At 38.9% G+C, this 25,392-nt stretch overlaps 1 protein-coding gene across 1 annotated transcript in view; it reads right to left on the bottom strand.

Annotated features, from left to right (window-relative positions):
- Positions 1-25,392, bottom strand: part of MYLK (myosin light chain kinase) — a 197,739-nt gene that overhangs the window by 47,582 nt on the left and 124,765 nt on the right. Inside the window, exons 17-20 of the mRNA XM_068407496.1 lie at positions 16,813-16,929; positions 13,799-13,885; positions 2,030-2,080; positions 220-347 (exon numbers count right to left, since the gene is read on the bottom strand). Coding sequence (XP_068263597.1) covers positions 220-347; positions 2,030-2,080; positions 13,799-13,885; positions 16,813-16,929 — 383 coding nt within the window. The remainder of the gene's footprint in view (positions 1-219; positions 348-2,029; positions 2,081-13,798; positions 13,886-16,812; positions 16,930-25,392) is intronic.

Below are 25,392 nucleotides of genomic sequence, written 5' to 3' on the forward strand. Positions count from 1 at the left end.
TAACACTATGGATATTTAAGCACTGCAATAGGTTGCTAATAGAGGTTGTGAAATCTTCATCATTGGAATGTTTTCAGCAGAGGTGAGGAAAACATCTGGCAGGAATGACATGGACTTTGTCAGTTCCTGGGGAAGGAAGATGGACAAGATGGGTCACTGGAGTTCCTTTCCGGCTCTGCTTTTTCAATGATTGTTAAAACAGACCAGAAAACAATTTACCTGCTTACGGAATTTCATCCAGGTGCAAGTTATGGGTGCCGTTCCTACGACCTTGGCAAACAGTTCCACTGATTCACCTGCACGGACTTTTCTGTCTTCTGGGAACTGAGTAATCTGAGGAGGAGCAGCTGATGAAAAAAAAAAATCTTTAGGTGACTATACTTTCTATTTTTCTTAAAACTCAAAACACACACATCTCTCATCTCAACAGTTTCAGAGCAGCATTTGAAATCCAGATTAGCAGTTATCTGTTGCTTGCAATGAAACAATTCTGTGGACATTGTTAATTCTACTGTAGTGAAGCAATAACAATCTACCCGTCAGAGGTTTGCTCGTGCAAGACCACGGTACAGAAATCCGAAGGCTAGAAGTGTTAAAACCTACCACCAATTCCAAATATACAGGCTTATGAAATTTTGTGTTGGGTTTTTCAGAAAAACTTCTTTTTTCTTTTGCACTTTGTATTTTTGAAGAATGGCTCCAGCTAACTTCATATCAATTTGCATATGCTGAGGGGGTCTGCAAGCCTGCTCCCTAATGTCATCAACAGCATTCAGAAAATTTAAGACTCAACACCTGCCTATGAAGACTGGCTTCAGTAGTCAGGTAAACATCACGTGGGACATCTATTAGAGAGACAAGGAAGGAAATCAACATCTTTCTCCATCACACTCAATTTTCCCATAAGCAATGACAGATACTTTTGTTTGTGTATTACAGTGCTTCTTTTAAATCTTGCAGTCCCATTCATACTCCTCCGTGTCTGGGTCAGGTATTTCTCCTCCTCTTCCCTCTCACTGCCTGAGTGTCAACTGGCAGAACATCTCTTTTGCTAATAGTGCTACTTCCTGACTCTCGGTTGTGATGCTGAGTGTGCCAGAAACCTGGTAGCTGCTAGGGACAGATGCCAGGAATATCACAGCCCGGACAACTCCAGGATGAAACCTCTTCTGTTGCTTTACAGGAGCAGCACAGTAAAAAATATTTGGAGGGGTGGGGGGAGAGGGGTGTATGTGTGCAGATTTGAGGAGACTTTGACAGAAACAGTAAAAGGCGTTCTCTGTAAATTTAGCATGACCTCACTGCCAAATGTAACATCCCTGTCCAAAGCACAGGGCTACTGCTCATGGAAAAAAAGTGCTTTCTCTTTCTTTTCAATGCAATTAAAACAGTGTTCTTTTTTTTTCCCCCCTAGACTTGTTCTTTCAAACGTGGTTTTGTTTTGAAATGTCTGAAGGAAACTAGGCTGAGGCACACATTGGCAAAGAAAACAGCTTGAACAGTTTAAAAGTCTGACAAAGTTTTAAGACACTGAAAGCAGGTTCCTATAAGGGAACATTCTGGGTAACTTTAAATATAGATAGCTTTGGCTAGGAGTGTGCAAACACACGAACAGGTTACCATAATGCCAGTTATGAGGAAATGTAGAATCTATCAACTTCTCTGTGGTAGCTACTCATGCAGAGGTGGCATTCTGTGATACACAAAAAAATCTCTTTCACTGAAGGCTAAGCTGTGTTGTTACAACACCACTGCCGACACTTGGTCGGATCTTGCTACAGTTTATTTGATAGTAACTTTTCTGCATGCTCATAATTTAAGTCTTAGCGCAATGTGACCTTATGAATGAGTTTGAAAAATGGACTTTGCTTTCCAGTCTTCTCCTCATAAAACTTCATACTCACCGTTTAATCACATATGCAAACAAATTTAGTAGGCAAACAGCTGTACTTAAAAATGTGGTGTCTGTTCTTTAAAACTGTATTGGTTTATTATTTATTCCTACAGGATGACACATGAAACAAATTACCTGCTTTTGGAGGAGTCTTTGGAGCTGGTTTCTTCTTCACTGTTGCTTCACCTAGTTAAAAAAAAGAAGTTAATTCAAAGGTGAGCTTTGGAAGCTTGACTGCAAAGCTTACTTCCACAGTGATGCTTTGTTGGCAGTTGAAAATCTAGTATGTTCTTTCAGCATATTAAACTCAAGATTCAAAAATAATTTTTAAAAACACTTTTATTATCCTAAATGATCCTCAGAATATTCACAGTTGAAGCTGGAATTTTTAAAAGATTCAAAGCAATCTGCTACACATCTCCCATACTCCGTCATACTCCATTCCCTATAGCAGTTTAACTAGGGTGAAAACACTGGTCCAAGATCCATCTCATACTGAATTTCTGCTCAGATTTCCAGCATAATCAATGCTGAATGAGGTCAGTTAAAACTAGGGTAGTTAACACCACATACTACTTCTTACACCACTTGTGAGCTAGCAAAGAAACAGCGATATACAGGCAGTGAACACTAGTATTACCCCTCTGCCTCATCCTCTTCCCTAGGCAGGGACAACTTTATTGCTATATTAACAAAAGAAAGGGTCAAAACAGAACCTGAAACCTGGGCACATAAATATTGGGAAGACAATGTTCTACAAATTGTGAATGGTAGGTAGAAAGAAAGTAGAGAAGACAGATAGGTAGAAAATGACTATTAAATATTTTTCACAAAACTAGGGGCCACTCAATTAATTTACCAGGCAGCGGGCATAAAAGAAACAAAAGAAGTGGTTTTAAATATAGGATGGATAAGCTAGGTTCACAAAGTAATGTCTTGCAAGACAAAAACATGAACAGGTTCAAAAGGACAAATTCATAGCAGTTAGGTCTAGTGGTGGCCATTACATGTAAGAGCCTGGATGCCTTCAAACCACTGAATTCCAGAAGTGGAGGGGTTCATTCTTTTTAGAGCACTCTCTTTTTATTTGCTATCCTAAGCATCCTTGTCAGAGGATGGCCTCTGCTGTGAAAGGACATTTCTTATTTTCTTATGCTCAAGTAGTCAGCTTGATTGAAGTAGTCTGGCTTTTAAGATGTTATTGCCTCCAATGGAGGCAATATCTGCTAAGTGCTTTTGAATATCTGGCAGCATATACATAGGTGCCTAGAGAGAGCCATAACAGTCTCAAAAGGTTTGAATTTTTTGATTCACTGTTTACTTAAGTTATTTCAAAGTAGCAAGACACTGAGCAGCAAAAAAATTGCTCAAAAATCCACCAAACCAATAGAGTCTTTTATTTTAACCCCCATCGCTACAGCAAACTACAAGCTGTGCATGATACCCAGGGAACACATCACCTGATGCCCCATGAATAAGGAGCCAGGAGCTGTGGACTCACCATGGAAGTCTAACATTACAGCTCAAGGAACAGACAGATGTGAAGATTGATTTTGAGTTTTAGAGTCACTGGGGATAGTAACAGATGTGCTATACGTTGTTGAAAGACCGAATGCTTTAATAAATATATAATGGTTTAGCTGTCAACACCAGTGTTTATTCAGTTCATTCTGCAGAATATTTCACTATGCACTGAATATAGAAGTTGTTACCACCTTCTTTTTGTGAACTTCCATTTCATAGTAATTTTCTCTCAAAGTATGCTTAGCTTTTATATACTTTCTCTTTATTGATATTGTTTGAACCAGAAACACAATAATGGAGAGCTAGGATATTCTTGCAGTACTTATGGCTGAGTCAAGAAAGAAGAGTTGGGTATCTCCCAAGGAAGCCTTTCTTCTATGACTGTCAGCTCAACAGAACTAGTTAAAGGTTTGGATTAGTACTTGTGAGGTGTTTATCCTAGTATAACTGGACCACCAGGGCATGAGCTAGGTATCTGTCCCACCATGTCTTCCAAGTGGGCTTAACCCTGTTTAAATGGAGGCCTTCAAAGAACATTACTGCTCATTAAAGGCATCCATTACTTTTTGGGCCATGAACAGACTGACATGTACCCTGGCTGCTGTAGTAAGGGACAGCAAATATATTTCCAGCTCCTCTTTCCAGCTCAAGCTGTATGAGCAACAAGTGGTGTTTTCAAAGCAGCTTTCCTCTTTGTCATTGTATGCTCACACCCTGAGCTGAAACTCTCATTTATTTCAGGCTGTAGTCACAGTTACATGGATGAAACTACTTATATGATCAGGTGCCAGCTGGAAAGGCTGTAGAGTCTGGCCTATCATCTGCTGTTAAACATCCCTATTAATGGAAGTGATCCATTAGTTATTCATTAGATGCATAATTAGATGCATAATTCCATGCAAACTAACTCAGTTATATGATTTAAAAACATGTAATTATTTGTGTGTGTGTGCTGTATTTGACAATAGATTATTTGTTCTTCTCTAAACTGAGAATGAAATAGCTGTTGGGTATCTCCTCAGAACTATAATGGCTTTTAATACAAGCTAAAGCAATGACAGGAATTGGTTACTTCCATACTCCATTAAGCCTGGTAAGAACAAAGAGCACCAACAATGAGGAAAAAACACCATTTGTCAAGTGCCATCTTGGGTTGCAGAGACTATTGCTATTTTTCAGAAATATCACTGCAGACAAAGAGGAGGAAAAGCAAATTCCTTAACTCAGCATGGCTTTCACTCAGCTGTCACCTCATGGCCTACATTGTATGTTTGTTGCAGTAGCTTAGTTAACAAGTAAGGTGCTGGTGGAGTCATCACACTCTCCAGATGTTCCTGTTTCACTCTGACTCTTAATATCCCAAGACTTTTTTTGTCTCCTGGCTGACAATGGCATTCTCTGCCTTTGCACAATACATGCACAGAATGGCTATCTATACAGATATCCCTCTCACTTTTCTCTGCCTGCTACCAGCCACTCTCAGTTCATCATGGAAGGGACCTCAATAACATAATTTGTTCATTCACAACTACAGTCAGTGACATTTAATTCATGACTGTTAAATAACAATGTTCCTATACAGGCTAGGATGTATACTGAACCACAAGATATTACATTTACTCTGTAATTGGAATAAATGCATGGTGTCCCTCCTAGCCCTGGAATAACTAAGGGCTATGCATAAAGCAGTTCAAAAGGCTCTCACCTCTATAAGGATTTCCATAGCAGCAAAGCAAAGAACACAAACCCATCACCTCATTCAGCCAGGGTACTCCTTTTTATATGCAAATACAAAATTTTTGTTTTAAGTTTTAGTTTTTACCCACCAGGACATTACATTCACTTAACTGAGGATATACAGACTGTCACTGGACTTCGTCAAACCATGCAGATTGCAAAGGCTTGCTGGAAGGTCTGGCTGAATATCCTGTTTTGCAGACACAAATAGCCCTGAGCAGAAGGCAGGGGCAGTGTGGAAGGGGATAAGTACAAGGATGTGTCCCTGGGTCTGTGAAGCTGACTTTTTTGGCTAATAGCATATACTCCACTGTTCTTAGATCTTCCCTAGGAATACCAGCTCATCCCATGCATCTTTTTGAAATGCAACTTTCGTTTCAAAATCTTCTGGAGACAGTTAGTGAAAAAAATCTAATAGAATTACCCAAAGTTGACGAGGTCAAATGATTGTTTTCATTAAAATATTAGAGCCTCTTGGAAATGTTAGTTCAAGTCTGCCTCTGCTGCTTTTTTTTAAAAAAAAAGACAGTTTGTCTCTCTTTTGTTATTTACATTGAAACAGGCTGAAGCTGAAAACCAGCCTGGAAGAAAAAGGACATAATATTCCCTCCTTAAATGAATCTGCCCTCCAGAAACAACTTAATGTAAGCATTACAAGGCTGGTATTTACATAACTTTATAGGCAGGTTTGCCTCTTAGAGAGCTTGTGTTTGGGGGGGTCATAAACTAAAAAAGGGAAAGATCCCATATAGGCTGATAGCTGTGGGACATTTGGTTGTGCTGTTCTTTGCCCTGATGTTGAATTTGTGAGAGCAGATATGTTCAGAAGCCTCCGTCTTTCCTTTTTGTTTCCCTTTTTTGGAATTTTACTAAAAATAGGCATAGCCCTCCCCTGAAATGGCTCGCTGCACAACTTGCTTTCATAAAGCATGAAGTAAAACTCTTACAGTCTGAAAAAAACATCAGTACTCAAGATAGCATTTCCAACCAGTCCATAATTCCTACTGTCTTCCTTGAGGGACATGCCTAAAATTATGTGCACGTCTTCTGTAGTGATGGATTTCAGCACCTGGTAAACAAGGACAATAAATACCTAACTCCATTAACATAAGGAGAAAGACATTTCCCTGCTTCTGGCTGCTTGTGGAATAACCTCGTTTGAGCTCAGGATAGGAAAAGGGCTAATGACATACTCTAATACTATAGTCACATAGAAAACAATTTTCCCCTCATGCAAAACTTTTCAAGATTTTGTCTTCTGAGAGGAACTAAATTGTTTTTTTCAGAGGTTTCTTTAAGAGAAACTGAAAAAAAGAAGTCATGTTTGGAACATGTCAGATATCACGGTAACAAGAATATTTATACGGGAGATGGAAACCCCAGATTCAAGTCTTTGCTCCTTCTTCCCCATCTCACTTGAATACTTCAGACATGTGGAATGTGAGACTATGAAGTCTCTCTCTCCCCCATGTAAATGAAGCACAGTGTAACCTCCTTCAGACCCTTCTGGGGATAGATATCAGGGTCTGAATCAAAGGTGACTGTTGTCTGTAAAGCTTCACTACTCACTGCTATACTAGAAAGCATGGAGTGATTGAGACCTAGAAGTACAGAAAAAATAAAACACTTGGCCTTGGGGTCAAGGCAATGAATTATTCTGTTCTATCCTTGCTTTTCTCACAGACTTCCTTGATGGTACAAAAAACTTACTACAGGTATTACTTAGCACAGACAAGATGAAATAGGAGAAGGATGATGGCTGCAATTGTAGTAGAAAAAGACAGCACATCATTGCTTACCAATTTATTCATACATTCATGAACCTATGCTAATGCTGCAGAGAGAAACGACAGTGACAATGCACTAGCACCAATAGCCTGAACACTTCATCAAGGTTTAACAGCTTAAACAGTTCTGCTTCCTTGCTCTCAAAGAGTAAATTCCTCACACTGTTTCCAAATAAGTGTTTATTATCTAAATACAATAAAATAGAAAGCAAGTCTGGCTTAAATTTGATGACAAGCAGAAATTAGAAAACTAAATGCCATACGAGTCAGTTATTTGAGTTTGCGTGTTTCAGAACAGTTTTTAATAGCTTTTTTCATTAAAAACAACTGTCATTTTGTTGCAACATCCCATATTTAGTTTCTAAATCATACAGAGACTGTCCTCTAATTGAAAAAAAATCCAGTCTCCTCCTTCTCAAAATAAAAATAAAAATCCAGGAAATACTCACTCTTGCACACCAGTCAAGAGAGAGCTAGCATATACTAGCATACTCAGAGCTTCAATAACGCAACATAGTACACTGAAAGCAACTCAGTATTTTAAAACAGCTCAGCTGGAGGAAGAAACAATTCCATAGCAGTTTTGTAGCACAGTACTTGAGCAATTTCTGCAATTAAAGCAAATCTGAGCAGTGCAGAAGAGATCTAGTATCAAATAGAGCTTACAAACAACCCAGGTCATGTGAATTCCGCTAAAAGCTCTGGTGGGAGCAAGACAACAATGTGAATTTCTTAAATATAGATTTAATTTTCATATTTCTCATGTCCTGCAAGAACAGCTACAATTAGATGCTAAAATGCTGTGCCCAAGTGTGTAGGAACAGCCATCTAAACTAGGTTACCAGCCTGCTACCCAGTCTATTAAGTAGGAAAATACTGTCAGGTCATTTGGACAAGAAGGAGCTTAAAATTATTTCAGTGGGAAAAGCTAGCCGTTATGTGCTATTGCACATTAATTAAGCCAATGGATTTAGGTCTCTGTTTTATAGAGAAGAAACTTTAGTCAATGCTTCTATTAAATGCCTCAGATCTGCAATTTCTCGTCAATGACTTAGCTGGGAATTAACGGTGCATGGCACCTCTTCAGTTCAAGGCCACGTTGCAAAAACCGTACTCATTTTTCTCTGCATGAGACAGTCAATAAACTTTTCTGTCTTCTTCTGTCAACATACAGCTATGTAGCATGAACTGTATGAAAAACACATGGAAAATACTGTCCTGTGCCAACATTAACTCAGAAAATGTCAGTGTGGTGTGAACTGTAAAGTAACCTGGCAGAGATTCAAAATGCATACCTGGCATTAGCTAAACAGTGCTGAACTGGGCATCAAGGAGAAGTGGTTTACACAACAAACTAGTGTTTCTTGATTGCTCTCTTTATACGTACAGTAACTGAATTTTCTTTTCAGCTGTGGAGGCAACCAACCTTCAGAGTCCCCAAGTTAAACCGTACATTGCCTTTTTACTTCAGCTAGTTCGGTTGGCCTTGTGCCACAGCTGTTTACCCTTGGACCGTAGTCCTGAGGAATAAAGTCAGCACCTTTCATTATTCAGAGTTTCAGAGAAATCATATCTAGGTATTAAAAATAGTTCATGGCAATTTTATTTACATATACTAAAAGAGGAAGTTTCAGCTTCTCTTAGAAAAAAAGATTAAATTTTTTTTCTTGAAAAAGTTTGGTCAGAGGCTTCCCTGGCAATGTAACTCATATTGTTCCAACACACTAAGTACTTGCACTCACTGTGCAGAAAATGTCTTGGTTCTTCTTGCAACAGCCAGGAGCAGAGCAGCATGGACCATCTAGGAAATGAATGGGACTGAGAGAACCGGTTTGAATAGCCTCATGGACCCTTAAAAGCGTCTCTGACTATCCCAGGGACCAAAGAGGACAGCAGCAGCACAGTCACCAGATCACGGCTGCTACACAGTGCTCTTATTTCTGTAATTAAAAGAACATCTCTGACCTGATCATTTACTTCCTTAGAAACTGAGTTCTTTCCTTAGAAAGTGGCAAGTTTTATACTGAGGACAAAACAATCTGACATGAAAGGAAGATTTTGAAACATTTTATATTCATCAGTGCCGTGTTTCTTATTATATTGATAGAATAGAAATAATGAGAAAACTTCAAGTGTTTAATGATTTAGTTATATATGACCTAAACTGGACACATCAAGTTTAATGTTTTAATTACATTTTCTTAAAATAGTGCTTGTAGACATGGATTCTCTGACAAGATTGTTTATTGAAGAGTAAATAACGGAACTATGTGCTAATCACTTGGCTACTGACTCATAATTTTTCCATGGTAATTAAAATGCTTAGAATCCCACCCACTATGGAAAAGAATATATAAAAAGATAAGGAGCCCTGTCTGACATATTTACATTTGTGACATGCTCCTTCAGAGATGCCACTGCTCAGCCTTGCATTCAAGTATCAACAATGTTGAGAAATCAGATCTGGGAAGATAACAGTGCAGCCTTCCAGAGGATTTGATCTGGACAGTGTCAGTGGTGACATTTTATTAACAACTGTCAGCAAGAGAATGCATCGTTACTTAACCAAAAATGTGTTTGACGGGAAATCAAACAGATTTAAATAGTAGCAGATAGAAAGGATTTATATCAGCAAGATACCAAATGCTGCTAAGTAATGTATTTTGGGCCCCTTTACTTGAAGGTGTGTGGAGGAAGTTCTTTTCTTTGAAGTGACTTTATTTTTAACTGAGCAGAATAACTTAGATTTGTGCAATCAAACTCTGTTCTGGGTCATCCCTTCAATGTATGCGGTTTGGATATGAGAACAGCGGGGTTACCAAGTGTATTACTCAGATAAGGGAATCCAGGATATCCTGTTAGGTTTTCATACCACTGATTATGACAGGTGATAGTTGCCATTTCTTAATATTTACTGGAAGTAGTGCTGTGAATTAGCCCTACAAAAAACAGTAGGCATTTCTTTCCAAACACTTTAATCTGATGCTGAGATTTAGGAGGGTTATTTTCTAAAGCATTAAAGCCAATTCTTTTCTCAGTAGCAACAACTGGGATAAAGTTTCTTCCTACTATAGTAAAGTTATGTTGCTCTGCTCAGCCCTGGTGAAGTTTAAGAAATAGCATCTAACTGTTGTAATATGCCTTTTCCCCCAGTACATCTTGAAAAAAAAAACTTTGAAAAAAAAATCTGCCATTTGGAAAACTCATGTTTTACATAAATTTTTGGGATGTCAGTTTAAAAAAATCTACCGTATTTTGGATGTGGCATGCAAACTACTCACAAGACTAAGGATCAAGAAAGTTGGGTTCTAGGCCTGCAAATGAATCTGTGATCTTGGGCTAATTGCTCAAGCTATGATTTATTGCTGCTTTGGTCCTCAGCGTAGCACACATTAAGGAGGACAAAATTTTAGGAAGAGTTGAGTAGTAACAGATTTTTTTAAGAAGAGAATATTTATTTATAAGCCATCAAATCCTTATTTACTTTTAAAAATCTCAGGCAGCACTTCAATTTTTTTTCCACAGTCTGTTGGGCCAAAAACATTTACTTCATAGGGACTGAAGATTTTGCAGGTGCCCTTGGTAATTTAAATAAGCAATTCCCTTTAAGCCTAATGTGAAGTAACGTCTAATTTCAATGCCAATTGTGTGCCCAAATCCCTTTACAGCAGATGCTTTCAAAGCTCCCTAGCGAAATGTTCAAGTGGTGAGAATTTTTAGCTTAGTACTTCTGCTGCAGGGATATGTCAAACTAGAAGACCCTTACATTATCCACTGATTGTTCTGGCATAGCATGGAGTATGCAGTATGATAAATAATGAAAGGTTCCAATTTTCCACTGCCTCGTCTAGTCTTTTATATCTGTGCAGAAGAAACGTAACACTTTATTATTCTAACTCAGTAGCATTTCACACCTAGCACAGACACAAGTGACAAAGCTTAAGTCAGTAGAGTCAGTGAAGGACGGACCAATTCCAACATTAAAAAAAGAGGTGTGCTTCCTCCATTCTTCCTCAGGATGGATTTCACTCAGATTCAAAGCTGGATCTTTTTGTTATTTTCAGGAACATTATTATTTATTCTATTTATCATTACAGAGTTGCATTCTGCAAAGTCATAATTGTTACTAAATTCTGGTGACAGAATATTAATTGTAAGCAAAAAGAAATACATCATAATTTTCCTAATTTGCTAGCATGGGAGCAACCTTTCTGCTCATAAACACTGCAAGCATCTATTCAGAGATATTGTTAAATGGTGAATGCTACAAAACTGCCTTCATAGATGTTTTTCTGAGAATAACTCCTTATTCTAAAACAGAGATTGGTATGTATTGCATTTCAAAAGACGTAATGCCCAAAATTTTACTTACTATTGGATTTCTGTAGCTTACAACACCTAAACTTCCAGTAATAATATAGCATTGTCAGAATGAGCAGTCAAATGACCTGGGTCAGCAACTATTCTCAGAGTGAGACAAATTCTACAGATTAACATACTGACAACACTCATTCTCTTTCACAGAAAGAAATTTATAGATCTTCGCTTTCAAGAACTACAAGTTAATTACTTTCCTGAAGGTTTCTACTAGGACAGAAAACAAGGATCACTTATAATTTATCTGAAAGGAGATGAGGTTGGCATAGCTGCTAACCATGAAATTTGACTTGCTCTTTGTTACAGAAAATGGAAAATATGGATTTTTTTTTCCCCTGAGAAGTATTTCTAAAAATTACAGAGAGTATATAGCTTCTGTACCCCATACGGTAATACTGTTGTGACTGAATTCACTTTCAAAATTCAGAATTTATTCAGTGGGATTATTAGGAATTTTTGTTCCCTATTTCTTCCATATAACTCCTTACAATCTACTTGCCATTAGGACTGTTGGTGAGTTGGTGTGGCAACAAAGACTAGAAAAGATCAGAGTAAAAATTATATCTCCTTTTCAGATTGGGACATCTCACTTCACTGTCATTCTTTAGCAAACTTCTTTTGGAGAGAAATACAGTAAAGATGCACAAATACATGACTTGCTAAGCCCATTATGTTTCAGGTAAGGAACTTTAAATTCTCTGCATCTGAAAGGGCTTTCAGTTTATATTGAAACTGTGAAGTCTATTGGATCAGTTTTGTATATTTTGCCCTTGACAAATGTACAAAGATAACACTCATTTCAGGCAAATACCCACCCACAGTCCTCAGAGACTGGGGCTGAGATGTTAAAAACCACCTGTGGAATCTCTGCAGCCAAATCCTTTCAAAATTAAATATGTATTTTTCCAAAGCTTTCCAAAAGCTCTTCCAAAGCCCAGCTTTCTAATATTCTCTCTGGTTACCTTGATGTTTTCAGTGCAACAGGAAAGGTGTTTTAAAGGTATTTTGAAAAAAGAGCTTATGAGATGTTCAAGAACATTAAACACTGTTATAATATGCCATGGAGCAACCTTAAGAAAACCATTCACCATTATTTCGACCTTCTTTTCCCAGTCATTCCTGAAGCCAGAGTCGCTAGCTTCTGTTTTGCTGCCTATATCCAATTTCCACTAAAATCAACAGCAAGACAAGCAATGATTTCAAGCAGGATGTGTAGCAGGTCATATATCCACATATTTAGACTCAGTTCCCACTCACAGTTTCTCCTGGGAAAGCTGCAATTGATAACACCGCTGGGAGGATCAGAGGAAATGTATGCGTTCGTGTGCATAGAAAACACTATTGAAAACACTATCCCATGGAGCTTTAAATGGCTTTAAAGCTTTCTTTTCTATTGATGTTCAAGAACAAAATGATTGTTCTCAATTGCTATTACTTACAGCATTTGAAGCTCAGGTGCAGAGGTGGAGCATGTCCGTGTGACCCTTCCCGCACCCCCATATGATTGGCTGGAGAGAAAGTTATAATGCTCAGCCAGCAACTTGGAAATAGCTGTAGCCTAGGGCATAACTCTGTGCAAGTCAACAATTCCAGAAGCACAATTACTACCTGTGATCATCAATCAGTACAAAACTGCACTGAGTCCTGCTGAAAGCAGCTGAAAATGTTCCATGCTGGAAAATCAGATTATAGTTTATTTCTTTTTCTTTTTTTGAGAGCGAGCTGGATAAAATACTTCACGTTTCTATTAGAACCATGTCTTTACATCTTTTTTAGGAACTCACATGGTGGACATCTTAGATAGACAACTTTCAAAGTCCAGTGTTTGATTTAAAGAGATATTTGCATCCCATGGACACTTAATTTCAAAAGTAGTAGTAGCATTGGGAATTTCTAAACTGACATTATTGTGCTGCCTTTACCATTTAAAGTTTCCTCTTAATCAAATGCATGTATGCGGAGTAGCAAACATGGGAATTTGTAGATGATTTGTTATTTCAGGAAGCATTAAAAGCAAGTGAAGCATTTAGGCTTAAAACAAGGAATGTAAAATTCACCAAACCACTCCCCATGGTCATGGAAAAAAAGGACAGATTATGCTACAGGACATTTCAGTCAAGATATCTTGCCTACCAATGGTAAGACAGTATATTGTCTACACAGGACACAACACGACTTGAAGCAAACTACTCGAGAATTTCTGCACTCTTTGGGAGGCAGCCAAAAAATAAATCTCTGTCATAAGCTCATTGCACCATTGTGGAAAACCGAGAATAGAGTGGGCTACGTCTGAACACAGTTTCAGCACTTCTAATCCCCACAAGGCAAAAACTCATTTCACATGACTTATGTGCAAGGGTTAAAGAAACAGCACAAGCTTCTGTCACTATGCCTGCAAACGGAAGGGAATGACCACAGAATCCCAAAGCACTCTCTTGTTGCCAGTGAAAAGGAAGTAATTAAAATCACTGTCACTTACTCTCTGTTGGTAGCACAGGGGGAAGTGTGGTCTTAGGCTTCTTGGTCTTCTTCTCAGTAGGCTTTGAGGTCTTTGTGGATGAGGCATCTGCAATCAAAACAAACAATAAAATACAAATCCTATTTAAAAATCAATAAGGAAAAAGCTGCCTATTAACATCAGTTTGTTTTGGATCTGTCTGCAAAGTTAGAGGAAATTGCTGTCCTTTTGGTTTTTAAGAAAGATTTTCTGCACAGACTTGCTGGAGAATGTCACATTCTAAAAGGAAGAGGGAGCAGAGAGGGAGAAGTAGCTCTACAGAAGCAGCTGCACTGAGAACCTCAGAAAGCAACTAGACAAGAGGCACCTTCTAAGCTGATAAGTCTATTTTAACTGAACAGAACAAAGTACAATGTGCACAAAGCTGCTTTAGGCAGTGCATGGAAGAGGGAAACAAAGGCATATTTGAAGCATCATTTCATCCAAAAGAATCTCTTGCCATGTCATTCTTCTATTCCATTGTCTATGTGATCTATATAGATGAACATATTTTGAAAAGTAGCATTTCTTCTGTATGGTTAAATCTTTCCAAGAGATATTATTACACATTGGTTCATTCCTAAAGAAAAGTGGCAAAAGGGACACCACAGGGCTCAAATTTGATGGATTTCCTTATTCTCAAGCTTTCACAGCTCATATTCAGCAACTACTCAGCACTGCAGGCTCCACTGACAGCTGAGAGACAATACAAGCTCTCTTCCATGTGTATCCCATATGACATAGATACATATACCTAGAAGGTACAACCTCTTTTCAGAAAGGTTATCTCATGTAGAGCATGTTATATAATGCAAATCCTAATGAGCTCCACGTGTTAGATTGTTTGATCCTGACATTTCTCTTTGGAAGAAAGATCTCAAATCTGGATTATGATCTCAGCAATAGCTATATCAATTTATAGCTTTCAAATATTCAGCTTTCAGAGGGTTTGTGCATGAGATAGCTGTTTGGAATTTATTTACCAGAGAAAAGATAACATAAATGTTACAGAACCACCTATTTCAGTCACCTGTTTCTAGGTGCCAGAGCATGAAAGCTGGTCTAAATTTCCTAAAAAATTAACAGGGGAAGACAGAATCTCCTAGTGAACAATTCAGATCAGAAGCCTGTGCTAGGATCTGAGTTCAGACACTCATATTCTACAGATTTGTCCCTGAGCTAATTTGACAACTGAAGTCAAACATTCCTCCAATTTGATTTGAGTCCATGGGGCTTGTTAAGTTACTTATGGTTACTTGTTGAGTTTAAAAATCAGCATCTGGGATGCTGACAGCAGACTGAGTTAGAAGGGAACAATTTTAATTGTTGTTTTAGATCACAATTCTAATTTAAAAATAACAGTCATCCTCTCTGCCAGTCACAGACATGGGGTATCAAATGGGTTCTCTCCTAAATAGCTGGAGTTTGCTGTGGTACCATTCCTCAAAAACCTCTTCTCAGCCATACAAAGCAACATGCCAGTAAGGAATGGAAAAGGCAGATGAGGCAACCAGTATCACGGTAAGAATGTGGTCATTCTGGTGTGCAATATTATGTGAGCAGTTAGCTCCTAACACCACGGGTGCCACTACCAGGGTGAGCCAGATGGCTGATATAACGCTATTCACCTCATCATGCAATGAATATGTCATGAGCTGACAGCCTCCCATGGTCAAGACTTTGCAAGCCAAAGTCTACGTCCAGCCTCCTAGAACATGCATTGCATAGGTGACTGAGGCATTTAAAAGATGCTAGGGCAGCTCTGGAGAACTACTGTGTGCTAAGCATTTGATGATCTCATCCTTTAATCCTCTTAATCTGTGATAGTTAAGGTGTTACAGGGTACTAGATTTTGCTTAAAGCCTCTTCTTGATAGTCTTCTTTGAAATTCAGCCCTGATAGAATTTATTACTTTATATTACAGAAATATAAACAATAGCTTATCAAATATCTAAGCCAGACTACGTTTGACCATAGTATCATGGAAGGTGCCATTACAGGAACCAATATAATTAATTGTAATTGTATGTATTATTAATTCCTTTTCCAGCTACATGAAGACTGACCCTTACTGATGGAGTTACAGCAACGTGTTCTTACCTTGTGCCATGCTACATTAGGAAAACAAATAATAGTTTTCTTTTCTAGACCTCCTGCCCCAAATACCACATCTGCAACACAGTTGTGAAGGCTTAGTACCCCAGATTGGTTTTATTGGGCTTGTTGTTTAGTTTTGTGTTCTTTTTAGTTACAATGGAAAGTATCAGAGTATTCAAGGATGAGCTCACCAGAAGGTGAGCTGATAAGAAGCACATTTGGATACTTAAAGTCTCTTAAGTAACTTAAAGTCCACTGCAGTTTTAAAAGTCTGTGCTCTCAACCTCATGACAAAATATTTGCCCAAGGCCAAGACTACTTGGCAAGAGTACAGTGTCATCAGCATGATTGAGGCTGAAAATGGGTACCTCAGTCAGCAAATTGTCCATGTTCTAAGGCTACGGTATACAAGGGTGGTTGAGCTGCTAATTTGTTTATTTTTATGCACTTACACTAGAAAAAAAAAAAACAAATTACCAAATGTCATTGAATGCAAAGAATTGAAAAGTTCTAGACCAAGAAATGAGCCATACATAGTCCTGAGCCAGACTAGTGCCCAGGCTCACACTGAATTCTTACATGCTCTTGAAGAATGCATACAGCTCAGAAGCAAATCTTCATGGGTTCAACTTACTGCTCTAAAATTCTTGTAGAAATACAGTGGGCAGCAGGAGAACATAGATTATTCCCCAAAGCAGCCAGTGTCCTTGGCTCTGTACTGTCTCTCTGCTCATGCTCCTTTATGGTAGACATTGAATTATGTATTGACCGAAAAGTGCAGGAGGGAAGGGGACAGGGTTCTTTTTTGTGTAGGTGGTTCATAAAGGCTGGTATTGGGAAATAAAGGGGGGAAAGGAAGTTCTAAGGAAGGGTTTTCCCAGATCCAGCAAAGTACTTACCTTCTACCAGCACTTTGCAAGCACAGTCAGCTTTTCCTGCTGCATTCTCAGCTATGCATTTGTATTCGCCCCCATCTTCAGGCATCGCCTTCTCAATGGTAAGTGAACACAGTGTCCCTAATACAAAGGAAGGAGAGATCAAATGGATGTTACATTGCAGTTCACAAAAACCTTAGTGCTATTAAGGAACAGAATGCATCAAATGATCCAATCCTTTACTACAGGTGATCTTCACTGCTAGAAAAAGATGTTTTGTCCTTAAAAATTCAACATCAGAATTGGAACCTTATTAATTCTAAATAAAATAAAAACACATTGATAGATAAATTGAATCTTATTGCTGTTCCCTAGGATACTCAAAGCTGTCCCGGCAGCCCTAAAGTGATTAATGGATGAGGGCAGAGAAGACCCAGAGCAGAATCTCTGCTGCTGTTCTTTGTATTACAGCACGGGTAGTAAGTCCTCACTCCAATGATCTTTTTCCAAAAGTGCTAGCAGTGCAGGACTGTAAATAAGAAGGCTTCTGTCAAGTGACCATCTGTAATGTTTTGATTCAGCCTTATCTCTAGCACTCCCATGAGCATCCACATGTGAAAGCAGAACTTCAGCTTAGTGCCCACGTTTAAAAATGACACTGACAGCCATTTTCTTTTTGCTTTAATTACTCGGAGAACTAGTGTCTGGTATTGTAAAACATCTGTTAGAAAGTCCAATATATCAGTGGCATTCAAATTTGTCACTGCAACAAATCCATTTCTTTTCAAACAAAAAAGCAAAATTTGACTTCATTGGGTTTGCAGAAACAGGATGTGAACAGCTAACAGCTCTGTAGTTACCAAGGGAAGCTTGGTATGACCCAAGGGAAATACATTTCCTCTTAAAAAATAAAACTCTGTGAACCAAAACAGAAGCTGTTCCCAGTAGCTGGGGGATGAGGAAGGAGAACTGTGGTTTACCTAATCCGTTATGCTACTTGCATTGCTTGGAATAACGAAGTAATTTGCTCCCTGGGGAAAAGTCCAATTAAAACACTCCGGACTTTCCCCTTCCAAATATCCCTCATTAAGTGAGGGTGAAGTGTGGGCTTACTTTCTCCTTCCTCACTGGAAAGCATGGCCTGACCCCTAAACACAGCTTGAGACATTGTGCACTTCCACCTGTTGCTGTTAGCTTGTCCAGAATGCCTCCACCCTCCACTTATTTCAGTCACAGTAATGCCTAATTAATGGCAAGATTGGATGGATGATCTTTCTTGGACATTTCCCCTGTGTCTTGAGATGTAAGGAAATTTCCCAGCATCTCTTGCTATTTCCCACCTTTCTCTCTATGTTAGCTGGAGGCTGCCTTCTGCCTTCCAGAGTGCCCAGTCCTAGGGTCCCCATCAAATATATCCCTTGTGATGTGGGAGATGGCACAGGCACAGGTGATGTTGGTCCTTGAAAAGGACCTCGAAAGGCCCTTGCAAAGAACACCCCTCTATCAGAAGAACTTTGAGAGTTTACTGGCTCCCCTTGGAGACTAGACCTCAGTTCTGACATGGCAATTATGCTTTTGGCATTCACATTTTCCCTCATTGTAAAACTGGATGTTATTATTCAACACAAATCTCATAAAAAACATTTTAATGGTTCCCAACAAATTTGGTTTGCCAGACACACACAAGGGTTAGAAGAAAATGAATTTTTCCCACTTCCTCATCCTCCACAAAAGCAAGAAGCTCTAAATAATGACAATTTTCCCCCTGAGAAACAATGTGAAAACTATCTCAGAAGAGAACTGACCCCTCACTCACATGTGCTGTGCTCAGCCAACCACAGGGTGAAAAGAAAAGCCACATGCCTTCCCTGAGGCAACTCATCTTCATGAGTCAGGCTGAGCCAAAAATGTCACGAGCTGCAGTTCCATTCCAAATGGAGGAGGGACACTAGAAAAGTATTCTTGCAGGCATCTAGCAAATATAAATTCACGTGTCTCTGCTGTTTAAAGAGACAACTGGAGAGGAAGCCAAAGATAATTTCCAGTCTAAGAATTTGTATAAATCTATATGACATGATTAGAAAAGATCACACATTAGAATCTAAAAATGCTATTGCAAAGGAACATAAACTATGGAACAAAGACACATACATATGAAGGAGATCTCTGGCCACCTTACTCCAGGGAGGGAGTCTGGCTTGCAAGGATAACTCTATCATTAAGGGACTGGAACAAAGCAGCATTTACTTTAGTTTTTGCTGGAGTCTTCTACCTGCTCAAAAGCCCTTCCTCATACAATAATCTAGAAGCAAATCCTAGGGTTTTCCCATTATGATCCTTGAGTTGCCATGTGCATTCAGTGCTCTGTTAGTTTTGCTTTTAGAATCTAGCCCTGGCCAAGCTGTGTGGCAGGGGTCTGCTCGAAGCTGCATTTGGCTTATTCCACTGGAAGCAGAGTCCTCATGAAATAATGTCACTCTTACTCATTTCAGAAGAATACAAATATGTGTTGAATATTAAGGAAGTTATTTTGTGAGAAGGAGGATGAAGGAAAACTGTTTTTTCAAGGGCTGCATCCTTTTTCTCCTGACTTCCACTCTCCTGCAGCAATAATCTGCATCCTATTTCCCTCCACTTCTTTGTACTCCCCAGCAACTACACTGGAGCAGCACATACAAAGTACATGGGGATTGCTGGACTTGTTGCTACCACCTGATGCAATGGTGGTAATCTGCCCTCAGTGGAGGAGTGAAGGGGAAATGAGATCATTTGGGTCATTCTCCTTTATTTAGCCACTAGTTTTCCTGAAACTGTGAACTACTAGGACTTGGTGTGCAATTGGCCAATGGTTCAAAAAAGCATTAGCCAGGCTGGGTCAGGAGTGTAAGGGGAGGCTGAGAGAGCACATGGCTGTAGAAACCTCATTTTCTTGGAAAATCAGGGGGAAAAAAAAACCAAACAGGCAAAACCTGATGAGATTTCATAAGGACAGGAAACTCCCCAATAGGCCTATGCTCTGTGATCTAGAGCTACAGTCAATTCCCGGGGCTAGAAGGCCAAATGTCTTTCAATGAAGTATTTGGTATTTCCTCTGCAAAAACCCTTCATGACCTGAAACAAGGTTATTTTCTCATAACTACAAGAAAGCCCAGACTGGTTACTCCAGTTGGGTATTCTGAATCCTGGCACTTCACAAATCCCAGCCAACTAAAAGAATTAGTATCAATTTTGTCCCCTCATCCCTCTCCTTTTTTTTTAGGAACCAGCCCATGGACAGTCTTTAAAACACTGTCACAAAGGGCAGGATTGGAGTAAACATGAATACTGGGATCTTCCACTTAGACATCGGAACTGGTGCAGCTCTAGAAAAGACCTTAACAGCCACAGAAGCTGACAGTTTACTGGAAGCTCTGGTCTAGATACACAAAGCCTTTCCCTTGCATTTTGAGCTATTAAAGGATTTTGTGACTTACTCAAAAATAGTGCAAGCCAGTTTAAAATATCTCTAGGCTTCTGCATTCTTTCCATGAAACTCCACAGAAAGTCAACTTCAGATATAAAACAAATACACAAACCAACAGAAAACAGCTCCTGAGTCTAATTCCCCACACTGGCATCTAGCCGGCCAACCTCCTGACTCCTATCCATGATGCAGACTGAAGTTTTTGTCCTTCTCATTTGTATCCCCTGGGATAAAGAAGCACTATGGAGTATTTAGGCAATATTAATAAATACTAGGCCATGAGAAATTGTGCCTAGGGGCCATAACAAATTTGTCAAGGAACTCTTTGGCCCACTGGTGTTAATTTTCTAGTAAATCACAAAATGTCTGGGGAAGTGCAAATATGTGCTAGTGTCACAGTCATGTTTAAACATGGCAAGTGGGTTGGCTTGGAAAATATTGACAACAGGCAAAGTAGTGAAAAACTCACATGAGTTTCAGAGAAGAGAAATTGTCAAATTTAATTATTGCTAATTGATAGAGTTTTAAGGAAAACAATGTAAGAAACCTCCTTTCATTATTCTTGAGATTACACATTTAACCAGCAAAGGTTAAATTTTCTTCTGTGTAAAGGTAATTTTCTTAGTCTTTACTGAAATATTTGTGTTATCTCACATTATTCTGCCTGTAATTAATGCTATATTACTATATTAATGACATTCATGGTAGGAAGAGTTAGAGTTGCCAAAACAAAGATCTCATGAAGAGGCTGACAATAGAAAATCATCACTTGGTATGTTTACGGTGGATTTCCTCTGTGACCAGACTAGGACCAAAGTTATTCAATATTTTAATCTGTGATGTAGAAGTATTCATAAATTAATGTTGCTAAACTTGCAGATGATAGAAAGAACGTTGGCAAGGGAAAAGACAGAAAGAGAGAACAGGGCAGTCCTCATAACAATCACATTTACTTTTTAAGCTGAGTCCTATTCAAAGAAAATGGGGCTTAAGACAGTGAAATGACAAGCATCCATGGACAGCAAGGGATGCTCCCTTTTCAGAAGGTTTAAAGGTTTAATACAGAAGTAACAACCATGAGCTCCACTGCTGTGAGGCAGAAAGAGGACCAATGACCTCCAGTAAGCACAGCAATAGGAAGGTGACCTTCATCTCACTGATGCCGATACCGACATATGGTTCTGCTGCTTATTTTCTAAAAAGGATAATAAATCAACAAACAGCAACTGAGAAGGAGGTATTAAGAAGAAAATCAAAAGAAAACTAAACAACCCCAAGCCTCTAAGGGCTGGATAAAGTGCATTATGGAGAGAAAGTTAGTAAGAGCTTGATTTGTCATGTTTTGGAAAAAAGAGAGATAGAGGGGTATCTTGATGACAGAGTCAAAGCCATTCTACCAAGTACAAATGGGCTCTTTAGCTTAGCAGAGAAAGGAAACATGTATGGAAGAAGAAATCAGATAAATTCAAATTAGAAATAAGACATTGCTTTGTTTCTTGGTTTAAAAACAAAACACTTATAAGAAGAATTAGCCATTGCAATAAATTCCCTGTGATTATAGCAAATTTCTCTCTTTTGCTATATTTAAACCTACATTAAGTGCATTTTACGAAGAAAGAAGACTCAGGCAAAAATATCAGTATAGAGGGTAATTTTGTGACATGTGACAAACATGGAGTTGTGTCAGAACTAATGCTCAGATCATCTCCCTAGCCTTAAACTTTCTGAAGCTTTTTTTAAGCTGCAGAATCCATCTGCTTTCAGCAGTACATAAGAGTTGTGTTAATTACACACCAAACTCTTGCTCAAAGTTAATGAAAAAGAAATCAAAAAAGTCACGGCAGATCCTACTTAGATTGACAGACAGACTTGCACAACTGATAGGAAGATTTAGGAGTTATGTTAAGTCACAAGAAAGTTGTTAAGGCATTATTGCTAACAAGATTACCAACTCTTTATGCTGCCAAGACACTTGGGAAGAAAAAATTGTGTCTTACACAAAGCAATACAAAGTCTGGGCATTTTCTAAGCTACAACATCATTGCTACCAGAGCCTATACTAAGTAGTTCCTCTCCAATCTATATAGTCACGTGGTACTAAATCTAGCCAAAAAAAAGCAGAGCAAGCTGATTTAAAAAATTGCAAGTTTGCCAGTTTTGACTTGTATTCACTGTGCACCTCAATTCTCCAGTCTAGTAAGGATGCCAGCTTCCAAACCCCTTTCACTGTTGTCTTCTAGAACAACTTTTGTAACCATGCAAAAATTTTCTGTCTGGATTTTCTATCCAAGAGTGAGTCACATAGCAGGACACTAGCACAGGGCACTGCTATGCCAAGTACTATACAAATGTAAAACAAAATGGTTCCTGCTCTAAGGAGTTCACCGTCTGAGGAAGCTCGTTCCACTCAGTCCTTATATGTCTAACTCCACTGTAATGCCTGCGGGAGCCTTCTCAAAAACTTTTTTCCAAACAAAAAGCCCCCCGTAACTTCAAACAAAGAACTCTCTCATATTAAAATCAACTGCCTCTTAACCATACACCATCTAACCTGCCCGTATAAATGCATAATGCTCTAATTTATGCGTACCCTCTTTTGTTTGTTTGTTACAGTTACCATTTATTTTGAGATTTTACAGGCAAAAACCACATTAATATCTATCCCAGGAATGTAGATAACCACACTCTGACAAGTGTTTAAAAGAAGAAATATATAAAATCAAACCATTAATAAACTCCTACTAGGTCAGACACGTTCATAAAAGAAAAATGGCGTAAGAGCTCACTTTGTCATAAAAATGATACTTTAGGCAACAAATCACTCAAGCCAATCAACTGACAGAATACTATTTGGGGAATTGTTAAAAGAAATGGAGAAACAAGTACTGATGTTCATGATTTCAAAGGGAAACAAAACAGTATTAATAGTTGAAGTGTAAAATGGAAGGAATGAGATTGATCTCAGGTATGTCGTGATTGTGACATTCAATATAATGCTGCCCATTATTAATTCTGACTTCTAATTGCTAATGTAAACTTAACCCTTGAATAACAGAATACATTGCAAGCCTTAGATTAAGTACTAGAATACGGAACAAATACTGCATAAATATGCCTGAACATGAAGGTCTTTTGTGGAGCAGGATTTAATTTTTCCTTTGCCAAAGACCCTACCAATCAGTGATTATTCTGATCCTGGTGTTTGAATTCGGGCTTCTCCAGCGGTACAGAAGTGGGGCTAACATCCCCTCTTCTCTTGTACGTTAATGGCTAAACTGCCTTGGACAGGCAATGTAGTGTTAGCCTATTCCAACACAGAGGAGATGGGTCCAACAGGTAAAGGGCCTTACTATCAGCTAGGACAAATATGCCAAGGAAAGTTACTTTCAGTGAGTGACTACATTAAGGGCCTAGTTAAGTTTGCCTATCCTGTGAACTTGTTACACACAAGTATACTTTTAAGTCTGCCCTTCCTGGCCAAATATGCCACTGGTTTTATCAGGTGGGCAGGTTCCTGAAACCAGATTTTATGTATATATCTTCACAATATGTTTGGCACCAGGAGATCAGCAAACTGCTATCTCTTTTGGATTTCTGGCAATGACAGAGAGGGTTAATTTAATTTCCAAAAGACAAATACATGGCATTCTGCAGGTTAATGTGTTACTTACATTGAACAGTTTGTGGGCCAGTGGCCGATGCTAACTAAGATGGGCTTGTAGTATGATAAGAAGCAGATAGACATGTCTCACTCTAGAGGATTTTCCAGTATCCAACTCACTAAGAACAAGTAAGCTATTCTTCTGTGAAATACCTCTGGAAAATTTTCCATATGTGAGAACCAGTGGTCACCACCAAACATCACGGCAGCACAAAACCAGTTGGTGAAATAGCTAAGAATAGACCCAGTCTATCCACTTCCATAGTGGATTTTGTTGCTGAACACAAGAGGAGCAAGATCATACCAAAGAAATAAAAAATGGCTTTGCAAGATCTAAGCCCATTAATGTGAGCTAGGTCTGTTTGCTCTGAACTCCTCTCCTTCCCCACAGATTCAACCTTCTTTCAGCTGAGGATGACTCTAGGGGATTATCTCCAGAGCCCATTAAATGCTGCTCCAAGGTTGGCCAAAGGCACTGCTGCTGAAGGACATGACACCTGCAGGCATGACAAAGCTGCCTTTTTGGCATTTGGGGCAAAAGATTGAATCTGGGGGTTTGGCACTGGCCTGCTGAGTACTGCATCCAGCTTTATTGCTGCTCTCTGTGCTTGAAGCTGCTCCAAACACTTTCTGTGAGACTAATCCATACAGTTTCTCTATTGAACAGTATTTCCTGATATTCATCCTGAATTTGTTATTTCTCAGTTCTAGTCTGTAGCTCGAATTATTCCTTCCCTTCCCTTGGTTCCTTCAACTATTTAGGTGTTCTGAATTAGGGGAAAGGAGAAAAATTGATCTAAAACAAAACTGGAACTTACTTAAAGTAAGTATCATGCATATCAAGTTAATTACTTAACAGTTGGCATGAAAGCATCTCACAATGTGAGAGCAGCAACACATTGTTCTCCAAGTGCCAAAGCTAGCAGGTACTGTCAGGAAAAAACCTAAATTGACCATCATGCAATGCATCCCCTCAGTGTACCAGAGGGTATGTAATAAGGTTTTAAAAAAATAGTCCTAATCCTCATTCCATTTCTTTCCATTAAAGGAGAAAACTGTAGCATTTACTTCCCTGTGTAATATTTCTTTCTAAGATCCTCTGCAAATACGTGCAAAAGAAAGCATAACTTTGAAGTACCGATAATACTGACTACCTGAGCATGATACTAGTGTAATAATGCAGGTACAACTCAAACATAAGGACAATTTCTTCACTCCCTGCAAGAAGCTGTCCTGAGACAGGATTCCTTATCCAATGGTGACCTTCATTCCTTACCTCAAAGGAAAGCACTGCTAAAGTGTGACATCCTGACAAAATGCCAGCTCTAGGGTGTTATGACCAAGAGTGTCATCTAGCCCAAACAAACTGGATGGGATAGGTCACATGCCCTGCTCAGGCAGGTGGTAGAGCATTTCTGTACACAAGGATCACTTCACTGCAAACACAACTACACTGGATTTTCAGCTCCGCAGTACCATT

The sequence above is a fragment of the Nyctibius grandis genome, chromosome 9, assembly GCF_013368605.1.
Source record: "Nyctibius grandis isolate bNycGra1 chromosome 9, bNycGra1.pri, whole genome shotgun sequence".
Classification (NCBI taxonomy): domain Eukaryota; kingdom Metazoa; phylum Chordata; class Aves; order Nyctibiiformes; family Nyctibiidae; genus Nyctibius; species Nyctibius grandis.